We start from the raw sequence: 18503 nt of genomic DNA, 5'->3' as shown, positions 1-18503 counted from the left end.
GATAAGTCACTCAGAGTATGCAGGCTTGTCCTGGCATTGTACTTCTGAGATTGGTGTGGTTCGTCCGGTTCAACCACTGGTCAACGGTGAGGTAAATGGATGTGAGCTCAGCAATGGTGCTGCATCTCAAGATAAACAGAATATTGCTAACTTTTTTCTTGTGCGAGATGGTTATCTAGCATTTATGCTATTTGTTATTCCTTTATGGGACCTGGGCATCACTGGCAATGCCAGGAATTTTATTGCCCAGTACTAATTATCCTTGAAATGGTAGTGGTGAGATGCCTTCTTGAACTGCTGTAGTCCATGTGGTAGGAGTATGTTGTTAGGAAGTGATGTTCCAGGATTTTGTCCCAGTAACAATGACTGATCAGTGATATATTTCCAAATCAGGATGGTGCATGGTTTAGAGGGGAACTTGCAAGTGGAGGGGTTCCCATAGATCTACTGCCCTTGTCCTTCGCAGAGGTCACGGGTTTGGAAGGGAGTTTGTAGGAGCCTTAATGAGTACCTGCAATGCATCTTGGAGATGGTACACTGTTGCCACTGTGCATCAGTGGTGGAGGGAGTAAATGTTTACAGTGGCGATTGGGGTGACAATCAAGCAGGCTACTTTTTCCTGGATGGCATTGAGCTTCTTGATGTTGTTGAAGCTGCACTCATCCAGGCAAGTGGAGGTTATTCCATCACACCCCTGGCGGCTTGTAGATGCTGGACAGGCTTTGCAGTCTCAAGAGGCGAGTTACACTCAGCAGAATTCCCAGCCTCTGACCTGCTCTTGTAGCCAATGTATATAGCTGGCCCAGTTCAGTTTCAGGTCAATGTTGAATGGGAGGGGGACTCCATGATGGTAATGCCATTGAATATCATGGGGAGATGGTTGAATTCTCACTTTTTGGATATGATCATTGCCTGGCACTTGTATGGTATGTGTTACTTACCACTTATCAGCCCAAGCCTGAATATGGTTCAGGTCATGCTGCATATGAGCACAAACGGTGTCAGTATCTGAGGAATCACAAATGGTCCTGAACAGGCAGCGTGGTGGCACAGTGGTTAGCACTGCTGCCTACGGCGCTGAAGATGCGGGTTCGATCCTGGCCCCAGGTCACTGTCCGTGTAGAGTTTGCACATTCTCCCCGTGTCTACATGGGTTTCACCAACAAAACCAAAAGATGTGCAGGGTAGGTGGATTGGCCATGCTAAATTGCCCCTTAATTGGAAAAAAGTTATTGGGTACTCTAAATTTATTTTTTTTAAATGGTCCTGTACATTGTGCAATCATCAGCACGCAATCACCACTTCGAACCTTCTGATGGAGGGAAGGTCATTGAAGAAGCAGCTGAAGATGGTTGGACCCAAGGCCGTATCCTGTGGAATTCCTGTCCCAGGATTAACGTGACTGGCCGTTAACGACCACGACCAACAAGAAGGCAGACTATTATCTGAATGGCCATAAATTAGGAAAGGGGAATGTGCGAGACCTGGATGTCCTCGTGCATCAGTCACTGAAGGTAACCATGCAAGTGCAGCAGGCGATAAAGAAGGCAAATGGTATGCTGGCCTTCATTGCGAGAGGATTCGTGTACAGGAGCAGGGATGTCTTGCTGCAATTATACAGTGCCTTGGTGAGGCCATACCCGGAATATCGTGTGCAGTTTTCGTCTCTTTATCTGAGGGAGTGCAGCTGAGAGTTGCCAGACCTGTTCAAAATCTATCCCATTTAGCATGGTAGCAGTGCGCCACCGACACAACCCAATGGATGGTATCTTCAATATGAAGATAGGACTTGAGGACTGTGCAGTGGTCATTCCTATCAATACAGTCACGGAAGATGCATCGGCATCAGTATCTGAGGTCTGGCAACTCTCGGCTGCACTCCCTCAGATAAAGAATGAAATCAAGGTTTTTCTCTCCTGTTGATTCCCTTACCACCTGCCGCAGATCCGTTTAGTAATTACCCTCTAGGACTCAGCCAACTTGGTCTGCAGTAGTGCTGCCAAGCATCTCTTGCCGATGGATAGTCCCCACCGAGAGTACATTTTGTACCCTAGCCACCCTCAGTGGTATTCAATGTGGAAGATTTACCAACAGCAAGGATGAGGAATGTGGTAATCAGCAGGTATTCTTGCCCAGGGTCAACGTCTTGCTCTGAGACCTCATGGGGTCCACAGAGGTTGCGAACTCCCACCCTACTTATACCATTGTGCTGCCACTTCTGATGGGTCTGTCCTGTTGGTGGTACTAGATATAGATGGTGATTGTGGTGTCTGTACGTTGTCTGCAAGGTGTTATTCCAGAGTATGACCATGTCAGGCTGTTCCTTGACTGGTCTGTGACACAGCTCCCCCACTTTTAGCACAAGCCACCAGTTACTGATTGTCCAGATGTACTGGCGCTGGAGGGTGTGCAGAGGAGATTCACTAGGTTAATCCCAGAGTTGAGGAGGTTGGATTACGAGAGGTTGAGTAGACTGGCACTGTACTCGTTGGAATTTAGAAGGATGTGGGGGATCTTATAGAAACATATAAAATTATGATGGGATAGATAGGATAGATGTGGGAGGTTTATTCCACTGGCGGGTGAAAGCAGAACTAGGGGACATAGCCTCAAAATAAGGGGAAGTAGATTTAAGACTGAGTTTAGGAGGAACTTCTTCACCTAAAGGGTTGTGAATCTATGGAATTCCCTGCCCAATGAAGCAGTTGAATGTTTTCAAGGTAAAGATAGATAGTTTTTGGAAGAATAAAGGATTATGGTGTTCGAGCGGGAGAGTGGAGCTGAGTCCACAAATGATCAGCCTTGATCTCATTGAATGGCGGAGCAGACTCGAAGGCCAGATGGCCTACTCCTGCTCCTAGTTCTTATGTTAGCAAAGACTTTGCAGGGTCAACTGGTCTAGGTTTCCATTATTGTTTCCAGTAGCTAGGGCGATTGCTCGGTCATTTCAGAGGGCAGTTAAGAGCAACCACATTGCTGTGTATCTAGAGTCACATGAAACTTTTTAATTCCAGATTTATTAATTGAATTTATGGTGGGATTCAAACCACTATCTCGAGCATTAGACTTGGCCTCTGGATTACTCGTGACACTATGCCACTCCCTCCCCCGTGACAAATATTACCGGTCATTTGTCAGCCCAAGCTGAATGGTCGGAATGAGGGTTCTCCTTTTGGCGCTTTTCATTGGGGTTCCTTGGTGCAACACTAGGCTGAATGTTGCCATGAAATCAAAGGTAACTACATTCTTTCTAGCCCGGTCCTCAGCTCATGCCTCTGATTATATTCATGTCATAATGAGATCTGGAGCCAAGGTATTCTGAAGGAAACCAAACTACATTAGTGAGTAGGCAATTTTAGAGTATCAGTTAACTGCAATTCTCCCATGATTTCACTGACAAGTGGAAGTAGCAAGCAGCTTGGATACGATTTATGTCATTTGTGGATAGAATATGCTTCTGCAACTTTTTAACCTAGTCAGGCAGGCACCAGTGCCCCGATTTGGCTGGGGACTAGCTAATCCGGTGTCAAGTCCTCAGTAGTATAGCCAGGGTGTTGTACCACAGCTCTTATTGCGTCCATTGCACTTAACCATTTCTTAAAGTAGTGGAGTGAACTAAATTTGTATTGATGATGGTGGGGAGCTCAGGAGGTCAAGTAGCATCATCTACCTGACACTTCAGCTCTGCTTCACACGCATTTGCTTTTAAAGATGGGGGATATTCAGGAAGCCACTTCCTCCTGTTAGTTGCCAATTTGTCCACCATTCAGTGGGTTTCAGAATGGCTTAGCTCTGTCTACAACCTGCTGCACTGTGTTTAGCATGGCAGTTCTCCTTTTGTCGTAGCTTCACAAATTTCATACATTAGGTCTGGTGCAGCATTTCTAACTCTGCAATTAAGGGTTGGTTTCCTGGCTTAATGATGGAGTGAGGACTGAGGTTAGATTGTATAATATTCTGATGCCAAAATCCATAACCCTCCCACCCATGCACTATTAAATTTGTAACTTGGCCTCACCACACAGGCAAAACTTTGTCTTCACAAGGACTGTACAGTACTCAATATCATTAATAGTCTCAGATAGTCAGGCCCACAACAGGTAGGTTGGTGAGGGCAATGCTAGAACCTTATTTACACATGTTGATTTAAGTCCAGACTGGGAGCAATGTCAGACTCCTCCAGTATGGTTAGTGGTGGCAGTGCCAAGCTGCATTTAGTACTGGACCTACATAGGGATGGAGGTGCCTGGCTGAAATCCTGTGATTATAACCGCGTCAAGTTGTTCCTTGGTGAGGAGGACTTTTGCTGGGTTTACAAGAACTTGCTGATCCCTAAACACTTCCAGTGGGATTCACAGTTAGACTAGAATGTGCAACAGGCATATAATGAATCAATAGAGCTTTCAACGACAATCTGCAAATTTTGTTGTTTTTGATGAGATATCTCAAATTGAGATTTTTACAATTCAATTTTACAATTTGCCATGATGGGATTTGAACTTTGCTAATAGCCCAGAGTTTACAATGGACAGAATTGAGTTGAGACCACAATCAGATCAGCCATGATCTTATCAAATGGCAGAGCAGATTCGAGTGGTCAAAGGGCCTACCCCTGCTTCTAATGTTCTCAGTTCATATGTAACAAGGCTACTTCACTCATGCAGTACAGGATTTATCATAAACTCAATTGCGTGATCTGACTACAAAGATGTTTTCCATCTTCAAATGTGCAATCTTTGCCAATACCCCAATGCATGACAGTGATGGACGGTCAGTGGGATCACCACTCAGATGAGGAATAAAACAAGAGGATCTGTTTGCATCTTTTGGGTTACATTAAAGAGTCCTTGTTTACATTCCAAAACAGTGTTCTCTAGCATTCATTCCTTCCTTTCCAATAACATCAAAACAGAATTAGGTGGTCATTGATGCCACTGTTATTTGTGGGAAATAGCAGGTACAGCACAGCTACAAATCTTACACAATGTCACATTTATCACCAAATCAACAACCTTTAAATGGAGTGACTCAACTTTGATAGGATTTGTGGCATGTCAAATAATATCAAAGGCAGACTATCTGGAGGCATGAGGAACCAGGGTCGAGATCCACAATGTTAGCAATAATTAATCAGAGCCATTTCCCAGCATGAAAAGACTGCACAAAAATACACAATTTTATCACCAACTTGTATCCAACCACTCTGCAGCATGACTTAGATTAACTTTATTCAGCAGGTATGTGGAGAGGAATCACAGAGGTTTCTTCCCCAATAGGAGTCTATTTTTTGTCAAATGAAGAGCAAATCATCACAGCTCTCGCGTGCCCCTTCGAATGACTTGTTCTCGGACTGTGTCAGCTGGGCAATGGCAAGTTCTGTGCTACTTGCCCTAAAATGCAATCTAAATTGCACGGCACAAGGGGAAGAAAACACTGAAATTGAAAGATAAACATCCGTTCATAGCTCACATTTTTCTTTAATACTTACAGTATGTTTTCCTTGTCAGCTCCTCCACAACTTCAGGCTTCAGCTTACTGTTGGACTTGCCCATTGCAGCAACTTAACACATGAGCAAATATTAAAGTAATATTAAAGTTTGAGGAAATCAGAGATTCAAAAAAGGTCAGAAATATTATTAATGGTGAGCTGGAGTTAGTTCTTGAAATGAAATATTCTCAGGATGCCTCCTGTGTACTCTCTGCGTAATGTTGCACAGCTGTGGTTTCCTTGGTGATGGTTTAATAATGGCCTGTTTGTCACTCCACCACAGGGTTGATAAGCAGCCCAACACAACGTCAAAATTCACACTTAATTTCACACTAAAATTCAAAATTTTAGCTTCTTCAAAATCACTCTCAGTGAAGGTTTTCTTGGGTGAGAAATGTGGCTAGCCACTGACCCTACTTGCAACAATTGTTTGCTTAATTTAGCTCTTTGGGAGGTGGGTGTTTTCAGTATTCCTTTGGTGTGAAGCATTGACAGTCGCTGACCCCCGGATGCAATGACACTTGTTGCTCAATTTAGCCCCAACTGGGAGTTGTGGTGTTTTCAGCGCTTTTGTCTTTTGTATCCTCTGGATTGAGTCAATTTAGTGAGTTGTTTTATTCCGTTCTATTTTTAGAAACTGATGATGCACTTTAAACAGTTCAGGCGTGATCACAGCATTACAGTACTGCATATGGTCAATTCTCTCAATGCGTTGGTGTCCTGGGTTACAGTGCATGGAGCAGCTATCAATGGCACAATCCTTGGACCTCTGGAAGAGACAAAACAGCACAGTTATTGTACACAATGATATTATCCACTTCACAAGGTTTCAAATCAATCTTTATTGCAATCGAGTTGAAAAGGATCCATTAACAGGACACCTCATGTTCCCTAAACTAAGCAGGTGGTCACACTGCCTGAACCAGACTGTGTTGATGGCTCAGTTAGATAAAACAGTGATCAAGTCAGCTGGTGTCTAACAATACCACATTTGTTGATCTCAGTTGGGGTACTAGTACGGTGCTACAATTGATGCCAATACCACTGTTTTAGGAATGGGAAAATGGACTAGAATTCTGACTCCTGTTTGCTTTCCTTGCTGGAAGAGTACAGATATATATGCTGGATGAGGACACAAGTTGATTCAGTGATGAAGCCCCATGATGAACAGTTAACTAAAGTTTGCCATTAAAACGTTTTGGAGAGTAAATCAGTATAATACCGGAGGGTACTCAGTAACTATATGAAGACATTGGGCAGCACGGTAGCATAGTGGTTAGCATAATTGCTTCACAACTCCAGGGTCCCATGTTCGATTCCTGGCTTGGGTCACTGTCTGTGTGGAGTCTGCACGCTCTTCCCGTGTGTGCGTGGGTTTCCTCCGGGTGCTCCGGTTTCCTCCCACAGTCCAAAGATGTACAGATTAGGTGGATTGGCAATGATAAATTGCCCTTAGTATCAAAAATTGCCCTTGGTGTTGGGTGGGGTTACTGGGTTATGGGGATAGGGTGGAGGTGTGGGCTTGGGTAGGGTGCTCTTTCACAGAGCTGGTGCAGACTCGATGGGCCAAATGGCCTCCTTCTGCACTGTAAATTCTATAATCTACATTGCAAGACACAATGCTATAATCATTTCTGCACTTCAGTTTTTGACATTATATAGAATGCTTACAGCACAAAAGGAAGCCATTCAGGCAGTTTTGGCTGTGCCACTCTCGAAGAGCTCCTCAGCTGGTCACATTCCCATGCCTTTTCCCCATATCCCTACAAGCTTCTCAAAAACATTATCCACTTCCCTCTTGAAAGACAATTAAATCTTCTACCATCACTCCCCTCTCAGGCACTGTGTTCCTAGTCACTTACTGAGTAGAGAAGTTACTTCACATTTCACCTCTGGTTATTTTGCCAATCACCTTAAATTGGTGTCCTCTGTGGCGGTTCCTACACCCCGAAAAGAAATTCCCGTTCTTTTCGCCGGTCCACATAACATACTCAAGGATAGACTTCTTTGCAGTGGGGAAAGTGGTGTTTCCAGGAATACTAAGAGTGGAATATTCCGCAATAGTTATCTCTGACCACGCTCCACATTACATGGATGTGAGGTTGGAGACAGCACGTGCCCAGGGCCCCACATGGAGGTTGGACACGGACCTCTTGGCCAATAAGGTCTTCTGCCAGAAAATATCACAAGCCAAAGGCGAGTACGTATGTTACAAATAACCAGAACGTGGATTCTCACTACCCACGTTCTGGGAGGCACTGAAGGTGGTGATCAGGGGAGAGATTTGTGTTTTAATGTTTTTATTCTGCATTTTCACATTTTCCTTCAAAATTTACACCCCACCCACAGACAGTAACAAATAAAAAATCAATCCCCTTAACAATAACAACGATCCCATCCTCCCACCACCCCAAACAACGGCCCACCTGTCAATATCTGCATCCAATAAAACAAACCCTCCCACGGTGGAAACAAAAAACAAAGGAGAAAAAGAAAAAGGAGTCTGGGACCGCCATGGTCACCATAGAGTCCACTCCCCCCCCCCCCCCAACACTCAACGCCATCCAACCTCTGAAAGAGTACCGTGCATGGTACCCAAGAGTCGTAAACAAACGCCCCCCCCCCCCCCCCCCACTGCTTCTAGGCGCCGGAATGTGGCGACTAGGGGCTTTTCACAGTAACTTAATTGAAGTCTACTCGTGACAATAAGCGATTTTCATTTCATTTGTAAAACTCCTCCCCCCAACCTCGGTTCCTTCCCCCCAACTTTCCACCCCAGCTAGACCACTCGGACCCTGCTCTGCCAGGCTTAAACCGGTCAGTGTGGAGGCCCCCGCCCGGGTCCCTTTCCCACTTGCCCAGAAGGGGATTTCTGGACTTTCGCGAGTATCTTCGCCACTACATTAAGCAACGGAATGGGTCGATATGATCCACATTCCATCGGGTCCATGTCTTTTTTGGGTATCAGCGATATCGTGGCCCGTGTTAGCGCAGGAGGCTGGGTGCCCCTCGCGAGTCTGCGAACATGTCCCGCAGGTCTGATTTATTTTTATAGATGTCCACCAGGAACATGTCAGGTCCCAGCGCCTTCACCGCCAGCATGGAGGCTCTCCATGATCTCTGTCAGTCCTATTGGTGCTTCCTTAGGTACAGTGTGAAGGAGAAGGTCCTGTGTTGGGCCATGCAGAAGCGGTTGGTGCAGTGAGGGTGACTTACAAGCTTTTATTTTGGAACGGCGGAAGCAGCGGAGGAGTTTGCGAAGGCAGGACTGTGGCAGAACTGAGAAATTGAGACATGGCCATGTGCCGAACTAACCTCATGACTGACCACACTGGTGCAGCGAGCGTTGCTTAATGTAGTGGCGAAGATACTCGCTAAAGTCCTGAAATCCCCTTCTGGGCAAGGGGGAAAGGGACCCGGGCGGGGGCCTCCACGCTGGCCGGTTTAAGCCGGCCAGTGAACGGGAGTGAGGTGGGGGGGGAGGGGCTGCGGCCATCGGAGCCTGGCAGAACAAGGAAAGCCCAGAAATCCCCTTTTAGCACACAAACCCCGCATATCCACCTACACCCCAAAGAGCCCTTACTTCGAGTGAAAGTCCCATCACTTGCCTTGTCCAAATATATACAACATTGGCTCCTTTAGCCCATACACCCGCACGCAGTGAAACAAAAAAGAACAAAATACAGTCATGAGGTTACTTCGGCACATTGCCATCTCTCAGTTTCTCAGTTCTGCCTTCGCAAACTCCTCCGCTGCTTCCACCGTTCCAAAATAAGAGTCCTTGAGCTTGTAAGTCACCCTCAGCTTCACCTGACATAGAATGCCGCACTGCACCGTGCTAATGTACAGTGCCCTCTTCACCCGGTTGAAAGCAGCCTGCCTCCTCGCCAGCTCCACCGTAAAGTCCTGGTATACACATATACCAGCTCCAGCCCACTGTACCACCCGCTTCTGCTTGGCCCAGCACAGGACCTTCTCCTTCACACTGTACCTACGGAAGCACAGAGGCTCACTCGCCTTTGGTACAGGCCTCCACGACCGATGAGCCCGATCCACTTCATATTGGGAGGGATCCTCCCCTCCCCCAATAGTGTCGCCAGCATCGCGGCAAAATACTCAGTCGGCCTCGGTCCTTCCACTCCTTCGAGCAGCCCCACAATCCTCAAATTCTGTCGCCTGGATCGGTTTTCCAGGTCTTCCATTTTTCCGTTGCAGATCCTTGTTAATATCCATCACCTTCCGCATTTCCTTCCCCATCGAGGTAAGTTGATCACCGTGCTGCAATAATGTCTCCTCCACTTCCTTCAGCGCTTCCCTTGCTCCCGCACCTCCACCACTGCGCTCGCCACCGTCGTCGTCACCGGGGAAATCGCCTCCTCCACCAGCACACTCAAAACCTCCCTCATCTCCTTCCCCATTGTCTCCATGTATTTTGTAAACTGCCTTTCGAATTCCGCAGCCATCACCTTAGTTATTTCTTCAGCCGTAAGCAATGGGGCCTCTCCTGGTGCTCCAGCCTCCATTTTCCTTGGTGACCTTTCCACTCCCCAATGGACCTTCAGCTGTTTTTTCTACGGCCGTTTTTTTGCTCGCCCTCGACATTTTCCTTTACTGTGCCTTCACTGTGGCTCCTCTGTGCCTTCTCCCTGCTTTTGCCGCCTCCGTGGACCCTGGGACCAGGCTTAAAGCCCATGAAAATGCCGTTCCCGAACGGGAGCCCTCCATTGCGCGGCTACCTCCCGCCCGCCGTCACTGGAAGTCCGATCAGGGGAGATATTATAGCCTACAAGGCACGAAGAGATAGGGAATAGAAGGAAGCCCCGCAACAACTGATTGACTCCATTCTGGAGGTCGCCAGAAAATACTCCGAGGCCCTGACTGCAGAGCTTCTGGTGGAGAGGAAAAAGCTGCAGATGGACTTTAACCTGCTATCCACCAGGGAAGCAGTGCACCAACACGGGGAACTTCGATGGACAAGGTGAAAGGCTGGCAGCCTACTGGCTAGCTGAGAAAGCAGGCAGCCACGATAGAGATAGCGCATGTGAGGGATAGCAGAGGCAGATTGGTAATCAAGCAAAACAAAGTCAACGGAGCGTGAGACCTTCTACCGAGAGCTGTACCCCTTCCGAATCCCCCTGACTGGGACGCGGAGGTGAAACGGTTCCTCAATGGACTGTACATGCCAATCGTGGGGGACAATAGGCAGCGGGGCGTGGGTGGGGGGGGGGGGGGGGGGGGGAAGAGCTGGAAGCACCAATAGGACTGACAGAGATCATGGAGAGCCTCCATGCTGGCGGTGAAGGCGCTGGGACCTGACATGTTCCTGATGGACATCTATAAGAAAATCACACAGCCCGGGCCCCACACCTGCGGGACATGTTCGCAGACTCGCTAGCAAGGGGCACCCAGCCTCCTACGCTAACACGGGCCACGATATCGCTGATACCCAAAAAAGACATGGACCTGACGGAATGTGGAACATATCGACCCATTCCATTGCTTAATGTAGTGACGAAGATACTCGCGAAAGTCCTGGCCAAGGGACTTGAGAACTGTGTACCGGAGGTGATCGCAGAGGACCAGATGGACTTTGTCAACAGTGGGAGCAAACTGCGACGTCTCGGACCCACAAAACGGCCTGAAAGCAATCCTGCAGCTCCTGGAAGAGTTCAGAACCTTCTTGGACTACAAATTCAACCTGGGAAAGAGCGAGTCATTGCTGGTGAACCTGAAAGGGGGAGGGACAGAGCTGGAGGGTCTGCCATTCAAATGATCCCAAAATAAATTCCACTACCTGGGGATGCAGATAGCCCATGAATGGACACAGATTTACAAGTGGAATCTGACCAGTGTGACGGAGAAAGTTAAAAAGAACCTAGAGATGGGATGCACTCGCACTTTCCCTGGCGGGGAGTGCGCAGCTGGTCAAAATGAACGCACTGCCGAGATGCCTCTTCCTGTTCAGATTCATACCGATCTTCATCTGCAAGGCCTTTTCCCACAAAGTAGACAAAACGATTATGGCATTTGTGTGTGTGTGTGTGTGTAAGAACCAGAGAATCCATAAGTCGACACTGCAAAGGAGGAAAAATATGTGTTGTAAGACTTCTTACTGTGCTCACCCCAGTCCAACGCCGGCATCTCCACATCAATCCAATAAAAACGCAGATAACAGCTACGGCAAAGATATGGTGAAATATTGCAACGGTGGAAGCATACTGTCTTGTTAATCAATGATATGCGGTTTGGAACTTAGCTTCTTATGCACTGAGGTTGTGCATGGAGGGAGAGGAAGATTTAGATGCAAGATTTTCTTTTCAAACAGAAGGTGAATATGGCTGAAGCACTAGCAGGAATCCCTCTTCTGATCACGAAGCAGCAATGCCTGTCCTAAATGTCCGTGGTATGGGTACCAGGGGAAGAAACATGCCTGCAGCAATAAGCTGTTAATAACACTCATTCCATGAATACCACATGAATACCACTTTGTCCCAATAAATCGCCTCCATCAAAGCTGCACAGGTAAAAGAAGAAAATTCAAAAAAATGGTGTGCAGACCAACTACCCAATCTGCAATATACATTGCTTTGCTGAAAAATGTGCAATGCAGTCAAGTGAATTTGATTGATCACAAACTCCATTGAAAATAAATTTGGCAGCAGTTCCTCAATGGTCCATGGTTTTCCATCCAATTTTTCCTCTCCCTCTGTGTGTTGACCCCCACCACTATGGTGTGGATGCATGGACACAACTTGTCCTTCTATATTTCGCACAATGAGTTCTGGTTGGTTAATTGATTGCAGGGGATACAACATAACCTGCACTGAATCCAGTTCTAACTCAGCATTCACCCATTTCCATTCAGACCTGTGTAGTTCACAGGAGTGAAAAGCCCAATATATTTTCTCCTCGATAAATAACAGGCACTTGGTCAGCTTTTGAGCTTTGGCCAATTCTTGAATGACTCGGGTTTTACCATAAAACCACCGAACATGTGAATATCTACCCAGAGGCTTCACAACCGTACAGTGTTAGCAAATACCTTGTCACAGTTCAGTGATCTTTCCAACATATACCCAAATAGCAAAGCCTGCGTGGTGACTCCACCAGTTCAACACACGACATACACACAGTGGAATATGAAAGCATTGTAAATACTGCAGAGACCCCTAGGGTGAGCACTTCAACGTTACACCAATTTTAACTTCTGGGATTCCCCTTGACTGTTACAGATTTCAAACCGGCTTTTTTGAATCACAGTAGAGTTTTATAACTATATATATATATATATATATATATATATATATATAAGTGCTCTCCAGGTGAATCTGATATCATCCCTACATTGTTGGCATTGACGGTTGCAATTCAAATACATGGCCAAATAGCATGGAACAGAAACAAAATTTCCAATTAAAACTGCTGTTTAAATGAGGCAGAATTAAGTTTCGATGAAATAAAGTGCAAAACAAAAGCATAATACTACCAGAATTAAAAACAGAAAATGTTGGAAACACTCAATGCCTTAGTTCAAAAACCATTTGCAGGGGATGCACAGTGGCACAGTGAGGCACTGCTCCTTCCCTAGTATTCTACAGTAGCTTAAACTTACAAGAATCCGTTTTTTAAACCGCTATTGCTGTTGACTGTAAGTAAAGTCACCATAGTCTCAGATGACCATAGGCTGCTTTCCCCTTTGAGGGGTCAGAGCTGACTGGTGATGGTTTAATCTGAGGAATCACCACGCCTCAGGCAAGGGGCAAGGCTGAGAAGGCTTCATGAATAGCCTCAGCCAGTATGGGAATTGAACCCACGCTGCTGGCCTTGCTCTCTGCATCACAAACTAGCTGTCCAGTCAACTGAACCAAACTAGCCCCCGATTTACTGTGATGCCCCTTGCATTAGCATCTATGAATACAGAAACAGTTCTAACTCACTGCAGCAGCTTTCCAAAGCAATATCCCGTAAATTTCATTAAAGTCATTTTGCAATGCAGCACTCCTGATTGATTACTTGGTACATACTGACCACACAGCTGCAGAGAATGAAATACACCATACTCTCAACACAGTTAAGCCAGTAATTCAAAGAAGAGCTTGGTTTCAGTAGAGATAATATAGCACTTTACAAAATTTAATGTTCAATTGATCCTAATAGCTTATTTTAAGATCGAGTTCACGACGTTTTTTTCATTAAATTATTTTTCTGATGCAGTACTGGCGTAATAAGCCTCAAGTACTATTTATTCCAGTTGAGAATCCTGACTATTTTGAGATATCTCGTTCTGAAAAAGGAGCCTTTATTTACATTTGCCACTCTGATCGTAAATCTGACTCCGGTCTTTTTGTGCTGCTGAGAGCCCTGTGGCACAGGAGGTGCAGACAAAGAGAAAAACCCCGTCGCTACAGATGTCAACACGTCCCTCCCCATCACACCAGCCAGCTGAAAGCCAGACCCTGCAGAAAACAACAGCAAAGACCCCGAGAGGTAGATAGAAAACGAATAAAAATATTTCGCGGACACGTGTACACACACAGAGATGATGGGGGGGGGGGGGGGGGGGGAAAGAGAGATGGGGGGGGGAAAGAGAGATGGGGGGGGGGAAAGAGAGATGGGGGGGGGAAGAGAGATGGGGGGGGGAGAGAGATGGGGGGGAGAGAGATGGGGGGGAGAGAGATGGGGGGGAGAGAGATGGGGGGGGAGAGAGATGGGGGGGGAGAGAGATGGGGGGGGGAGAGAGATGGGGGGGGAGAGAGATGGGGGGGGAGAGAGATGGGGGGGGAGAGAGATGGGGGGGGGAGAGAGATGGGGGGGGAGAGAGATGGGGGGAAGAGAGATGGGGGGGAAGAGAGATGGGGGGGAAGAGAGATGGGGGGGGAAGAGAGATGGGGGGGGAAGAGAGATGGGGGGAGAGAGATGGGGGGGGAAGAGAGTGGAGATTGGAGGGGGGAAGAGAGTGGAGATTGGAGGGGGGGAGAGAGAGAGTGGAGATTGGGGGGGGAGAGAGAGAGTGGAGATTGGGGGGGGGAGAGAGAGAGTGGAGATTGGGGGGGGGGAGAGAGAGAGTGGAGATTGGGGAGGGGGGGAAGAGAGTGGAGATTTGGGGGGGGGGGGGGGGGGGGGAAGAGGAGAGAGAAGGAATTAATCCCTAAATAGGAGAGTGGAGGGGGGAAGACACACACGCGAGATGCATGCGCCTGCAGCCGGGAGAATAAAGTGCAACAGATGCAAGTTCGGATCCCGTTCATTCCAACCCTTGTGGAAACCATCATCCAGCAGCCACTGTACTTGTCTAACGGACAGACACAAACCTCCACCCAGAGAAACACCAGCCAGGGGATTTTAGAAAAAAAATGTAGGAAAAACACGACCCCCCCCCCCCCCCCCCAACCAACCAACACCAGCTAACTGGAGGTGGCCAGGGTTGGCACAGCTTAAATTTGCAAACTCCACCATCCAATATTTGGGTTAAAGATGCCCAGACCACTGCCCCCTTCCCCTCCCCTTTCCCGCTGAGAGAGTTAAATCAAAGGCTGGGTGATGGGCTTGGATGGAGTACGTGACGCCCGGCAGGTTAGCAATTGTGGACCGGGGAGGAGAGAAACAAAGCGTCGGGAGACCCAGAGCGAATCCACAGCAAACACCCCACAAGGACAGGGAATTGGGTGGGGGGGGGGGGGGGGCTGGAGACCCCAGCCCGGGCGGCCCGGGGCACCCCAGCCGGAGACCTGACTCTCTGGATTTGTGTTGTTGTTGTCGAGTGGAAGTGAAACGCACACCAATTCCATTCCAACCAGACCCCCCCCCCCCCCCCCCCCCCAGGCCACCCCCCGGCTGGTTAAAAAAGTTTCCAACATTGTTGAATTGCACCTTTAAAGAGGGAAGGGGGGGGGGGGGGTGGTTTCTGTCTGTGCGGAGGGGGGGGCAGAGCCAGCCTCCCTCCATAGCAACCGCGAAGCCGCCGCCCCCCCCCCCCCGGGGAGCTCCCTCAGGTTGGGGGTGAGGGGGAGCACCAATTTTAAACATCAACATTCGCACAGCTTTCCCGCTCCGCGCTGGAGGCCGCAACCACTGTCCTCCTTCCCCGAGGCCCGGCCGCTCACCTCTCCGCCCGGCGGCGCTCGCTCCCTCCCCTCCGCCTGTTTGAATGAAGCCCAGCCGCTTCTCCCGGAGCAACCGCAAGCGCCTGCGCGCGCAGTCTCGCGGGGGGCGGGGCCGTGCGCCTGACGTCGACGCAAAGCCTCCCCGATCCTGACGTCACGGGCCCGCCCAAAACTGTGACGTCACTGATCCGCCCCAGACCCTGACGTCACGGATCCACCTCAGACCCTGACGTCACGGATCCACCCCAAACCTGACATCACCGATCCACCCCAGACACTAACATCACGAATCCCTCCCAGACCCTGACATCACGGATCCACCCCAGACCCTGACGTCACGAATCCCTCCCAGACCCTGACGTCACGAATCCCTCCCAGACCCTGACGTCACGAATCCCTCCCAGACCCTGACGTCACGGATCCACCCCAGACCCTGACACCACCGATCCACCCCAGACCCTGATGTCACGGATCCACTCCAGACCCTGACGCCACGGATCCACCCCATACCCTGATGTCACGGATCCACCCCAGACTGACGTCACAGATCCACCCCAGACCCTGACGCCACGGATCCACCCCAGACCCTTGCATCACAAATCCCTCCCAGACCCTGACGCCACGGATCCACCCCATACCCTGATGTCACGGATCCACCCCAGACCCTGACGCCACGGATCCACCCCAGACCCTTGCATCACAAATCCCTCCCAGACCCTGATGTCACGGATCACCCCAGACCCTGACGTCACGGATCCACCCCAGACCCTGATGTCACAGACCCGCCCAAGACTCTGATGTCACGAATCCCCCCAAGACTCTGATGTCATGGACCCACCCCAGACTCTGACATCACAAATCCACCCCTGGCCCTGACCTCAGAGATCCACCCAAGGCCCTGCGGCCACAGATCAACCCAAGACCCTGACATCAGGATATGCCGAAGACCCTGACATCACCGACCAGCCCACGACTCTGATATCACGCATCCTCCCAAAATCCTGACATCACAGACCCGCCCAAAACTCTGACAGCACCGACCTGCCTAAGACCCTGACAGAATAAGATCTTAACCGAAACTGTGAAAGGCATAGTTAATATGAGGGTTCCTCAAAAGAATAATTGAGACATGGAATGGATTTCTGGACAGAACTAAAAATGCTGGAAACAGTTAAGAAAATATTAGATGCTGCAATGAGGGAAAAGAGTGTCTTTCTGGACTGAGATCATCAGAGAAATATTGTCATCTGTGATTATCTTGTGATTTCCATTCTGCCTGAACCTCAGAATAGACATCCTTCACCAGTGTAACATTCTTCCAATTCCCCACAAAATATGTTCTGTATCTCCTTAAGTAAGATTTCCAAATCAGGAACACTTTTATGCCCAAAGGATGCTGGTCGAAGATGCTCAAAGTCCATTCACATTTTTACTGCAAATATATTCCTATATTTGGTTAATACATTTATTTTTCTGTGAATAAGGATGCTAACAGCCGACAGTTGTCACTCTAGTTTAGTGTGATGAATATAAGAAATTGTTATGTATATTATATTTTATATCTGCTGCAGTAATGTTTTTAAAAGTCTGAGTTCAAGTATAATTGGTTGCAGTGATATTATTAAAGAATCTAGTTTAAGGTATCCAGACTCTGTGGCTGCAAAAAGAGCAATTAAAATGTTGTAAAAGTGAGATAATGGATGGATTTACCAGTTGTTCATACTGGCAGGAATTTTTTGTCCCACGCCAGTGACGAGGGATACAGTCAACGAGAAATCCCATTGACAATGGCAGGACCAGTAGAACCTGCTGGCAGGCTACCTTCGTCGCCAAAAAACATGCAACAGGCTGGTCGGTAAATCCATTCCATCATTCATTCCAACCATGTATATTGTTTACTGTATCACGTTAATGGAATTTTGTTTATTGAAAGAAAGTTCCCTGGAGTTCGGATAATTGAGGGGCTGTGATTATCCTTAGTAAGATTATCATAACCCTGTTAGTGGGAAAAGGATGATATAATAAATGGGAGGAGCCAGGTCTATAGCAGGCAGTATAGTGTTTTTGAAAACTCACCACTATTCTTAGAATTCCCTTATACCAAAAAGGGTCGACATTCTAAATGGTGAACAGGGATTCTCACTCCCTGACTCCGATGCAGGCTTCAGTGGATGCTATTCAGGTCAAACTATATTTTCAAGTTATCCCCTGGTATAACCCATACATTCACCGAAGATTTTATCTACTTACCACTTAGTAGCATCGATGTCCTGGGTCCTGCATTGCTAAGTAAGTAAAGTAGACTTTAGGAATAATCATTTTTTCAGGTTAAGTTAAGTTATTTTATTATAATATTTTTTTCTTTTAAAAGCTGCAAACATTTTCTTTACAGAAAGGTAAAAAGATCTTGCTTCTGGATCCTTCTGTTTGGCTGAAGGGACCTTCAGGCCCAACTTGACAATCAATCTTCTTTAAAGTCTGGTCTTCTTGAGATGTATTCGCTGGTTGGCTCCGTTGCTGTGTCTTGTCGATCCCATGTACTGAGCTACAAGAGCTGGCTCTGCTAGCTGACTCTCAGCTGACTCTGACTCCTGTTTAAATTCTAGTCTTCCTTAGATGTATAGCTGTTTAAGCTTGGCTGCTTGTCTCATCTTTCCCGTGCCCGAACTGTGAAAGCTGAATATGCTTCTCTCCTCTCTCCGAGTTCTCCTCTGCTCTGCCTCTGCTCCCTGGGTTTATATTCTCTTTCTTACAGTTATTGTCCTTATTGACCTTATTGTCAATTAACTTATTTCACTTGATTTTAAAAAGTATCTTTGATGTAAACATTCTAATACAACTAATTATTCATTTTGGGCATGGCCTCACCTCTCAGATCTGATTACATTGTCCTTTGTGATGTTCAAAGTTCC

The 18503-nt window shown here is 47.6% G+C and overlaps 1 protein-coding gene across 1 annotated transcript in view; it reads right to left on the bottom strand.

Moving 5' to 3' along the window:
* LOC119955521 (neuronal calcium sensor 1) overlaps positions 1 to 15711 on the bottom strand; it is a 138100-nt gene extending 122389 nt beyond the window's left edge. The window contains exons 1-2 of the mRNA XM_038781792.1: positions 15592 to 15711; positions 5489 to 6257 (exon numbers count right to left, since the gene is read on the bottom strand). Coding sequence (XP_038637720.1) covers positions 5489 to 5552 — 64 coding nt within the window. The 5' untranslated portion in view covers positions 5553 to 6257; positions 15592 to 15711. The remainder of the gene's footprint in view (positions 1 to 5488; positions 6258 to 15591) is intronic.
* Positions 15712 to 18503: the final 2792 nt, after the last annotated feature.

The sequence above is a fragment of the Scyliorhinus canicula genome, chromosome 21 (assembly GCF_902713615.1).
Source record: "Scyliorhinus canicula chromosome 21, sScyCan1.1, whole genome shotgun sequence".
Classification (NCBI taxonomy): Eukaryota; Metazoa; Chordata; class Chondrichthyes; order Carcharhiniformes; family Scyliorhinidae; genus Scyliorhinus; species Scyliorhinus canicula.
Note: the sequence above shows the minus strand (reverse complement) of the source record. Positions and strands in the feature narration are given on the sequence as shown.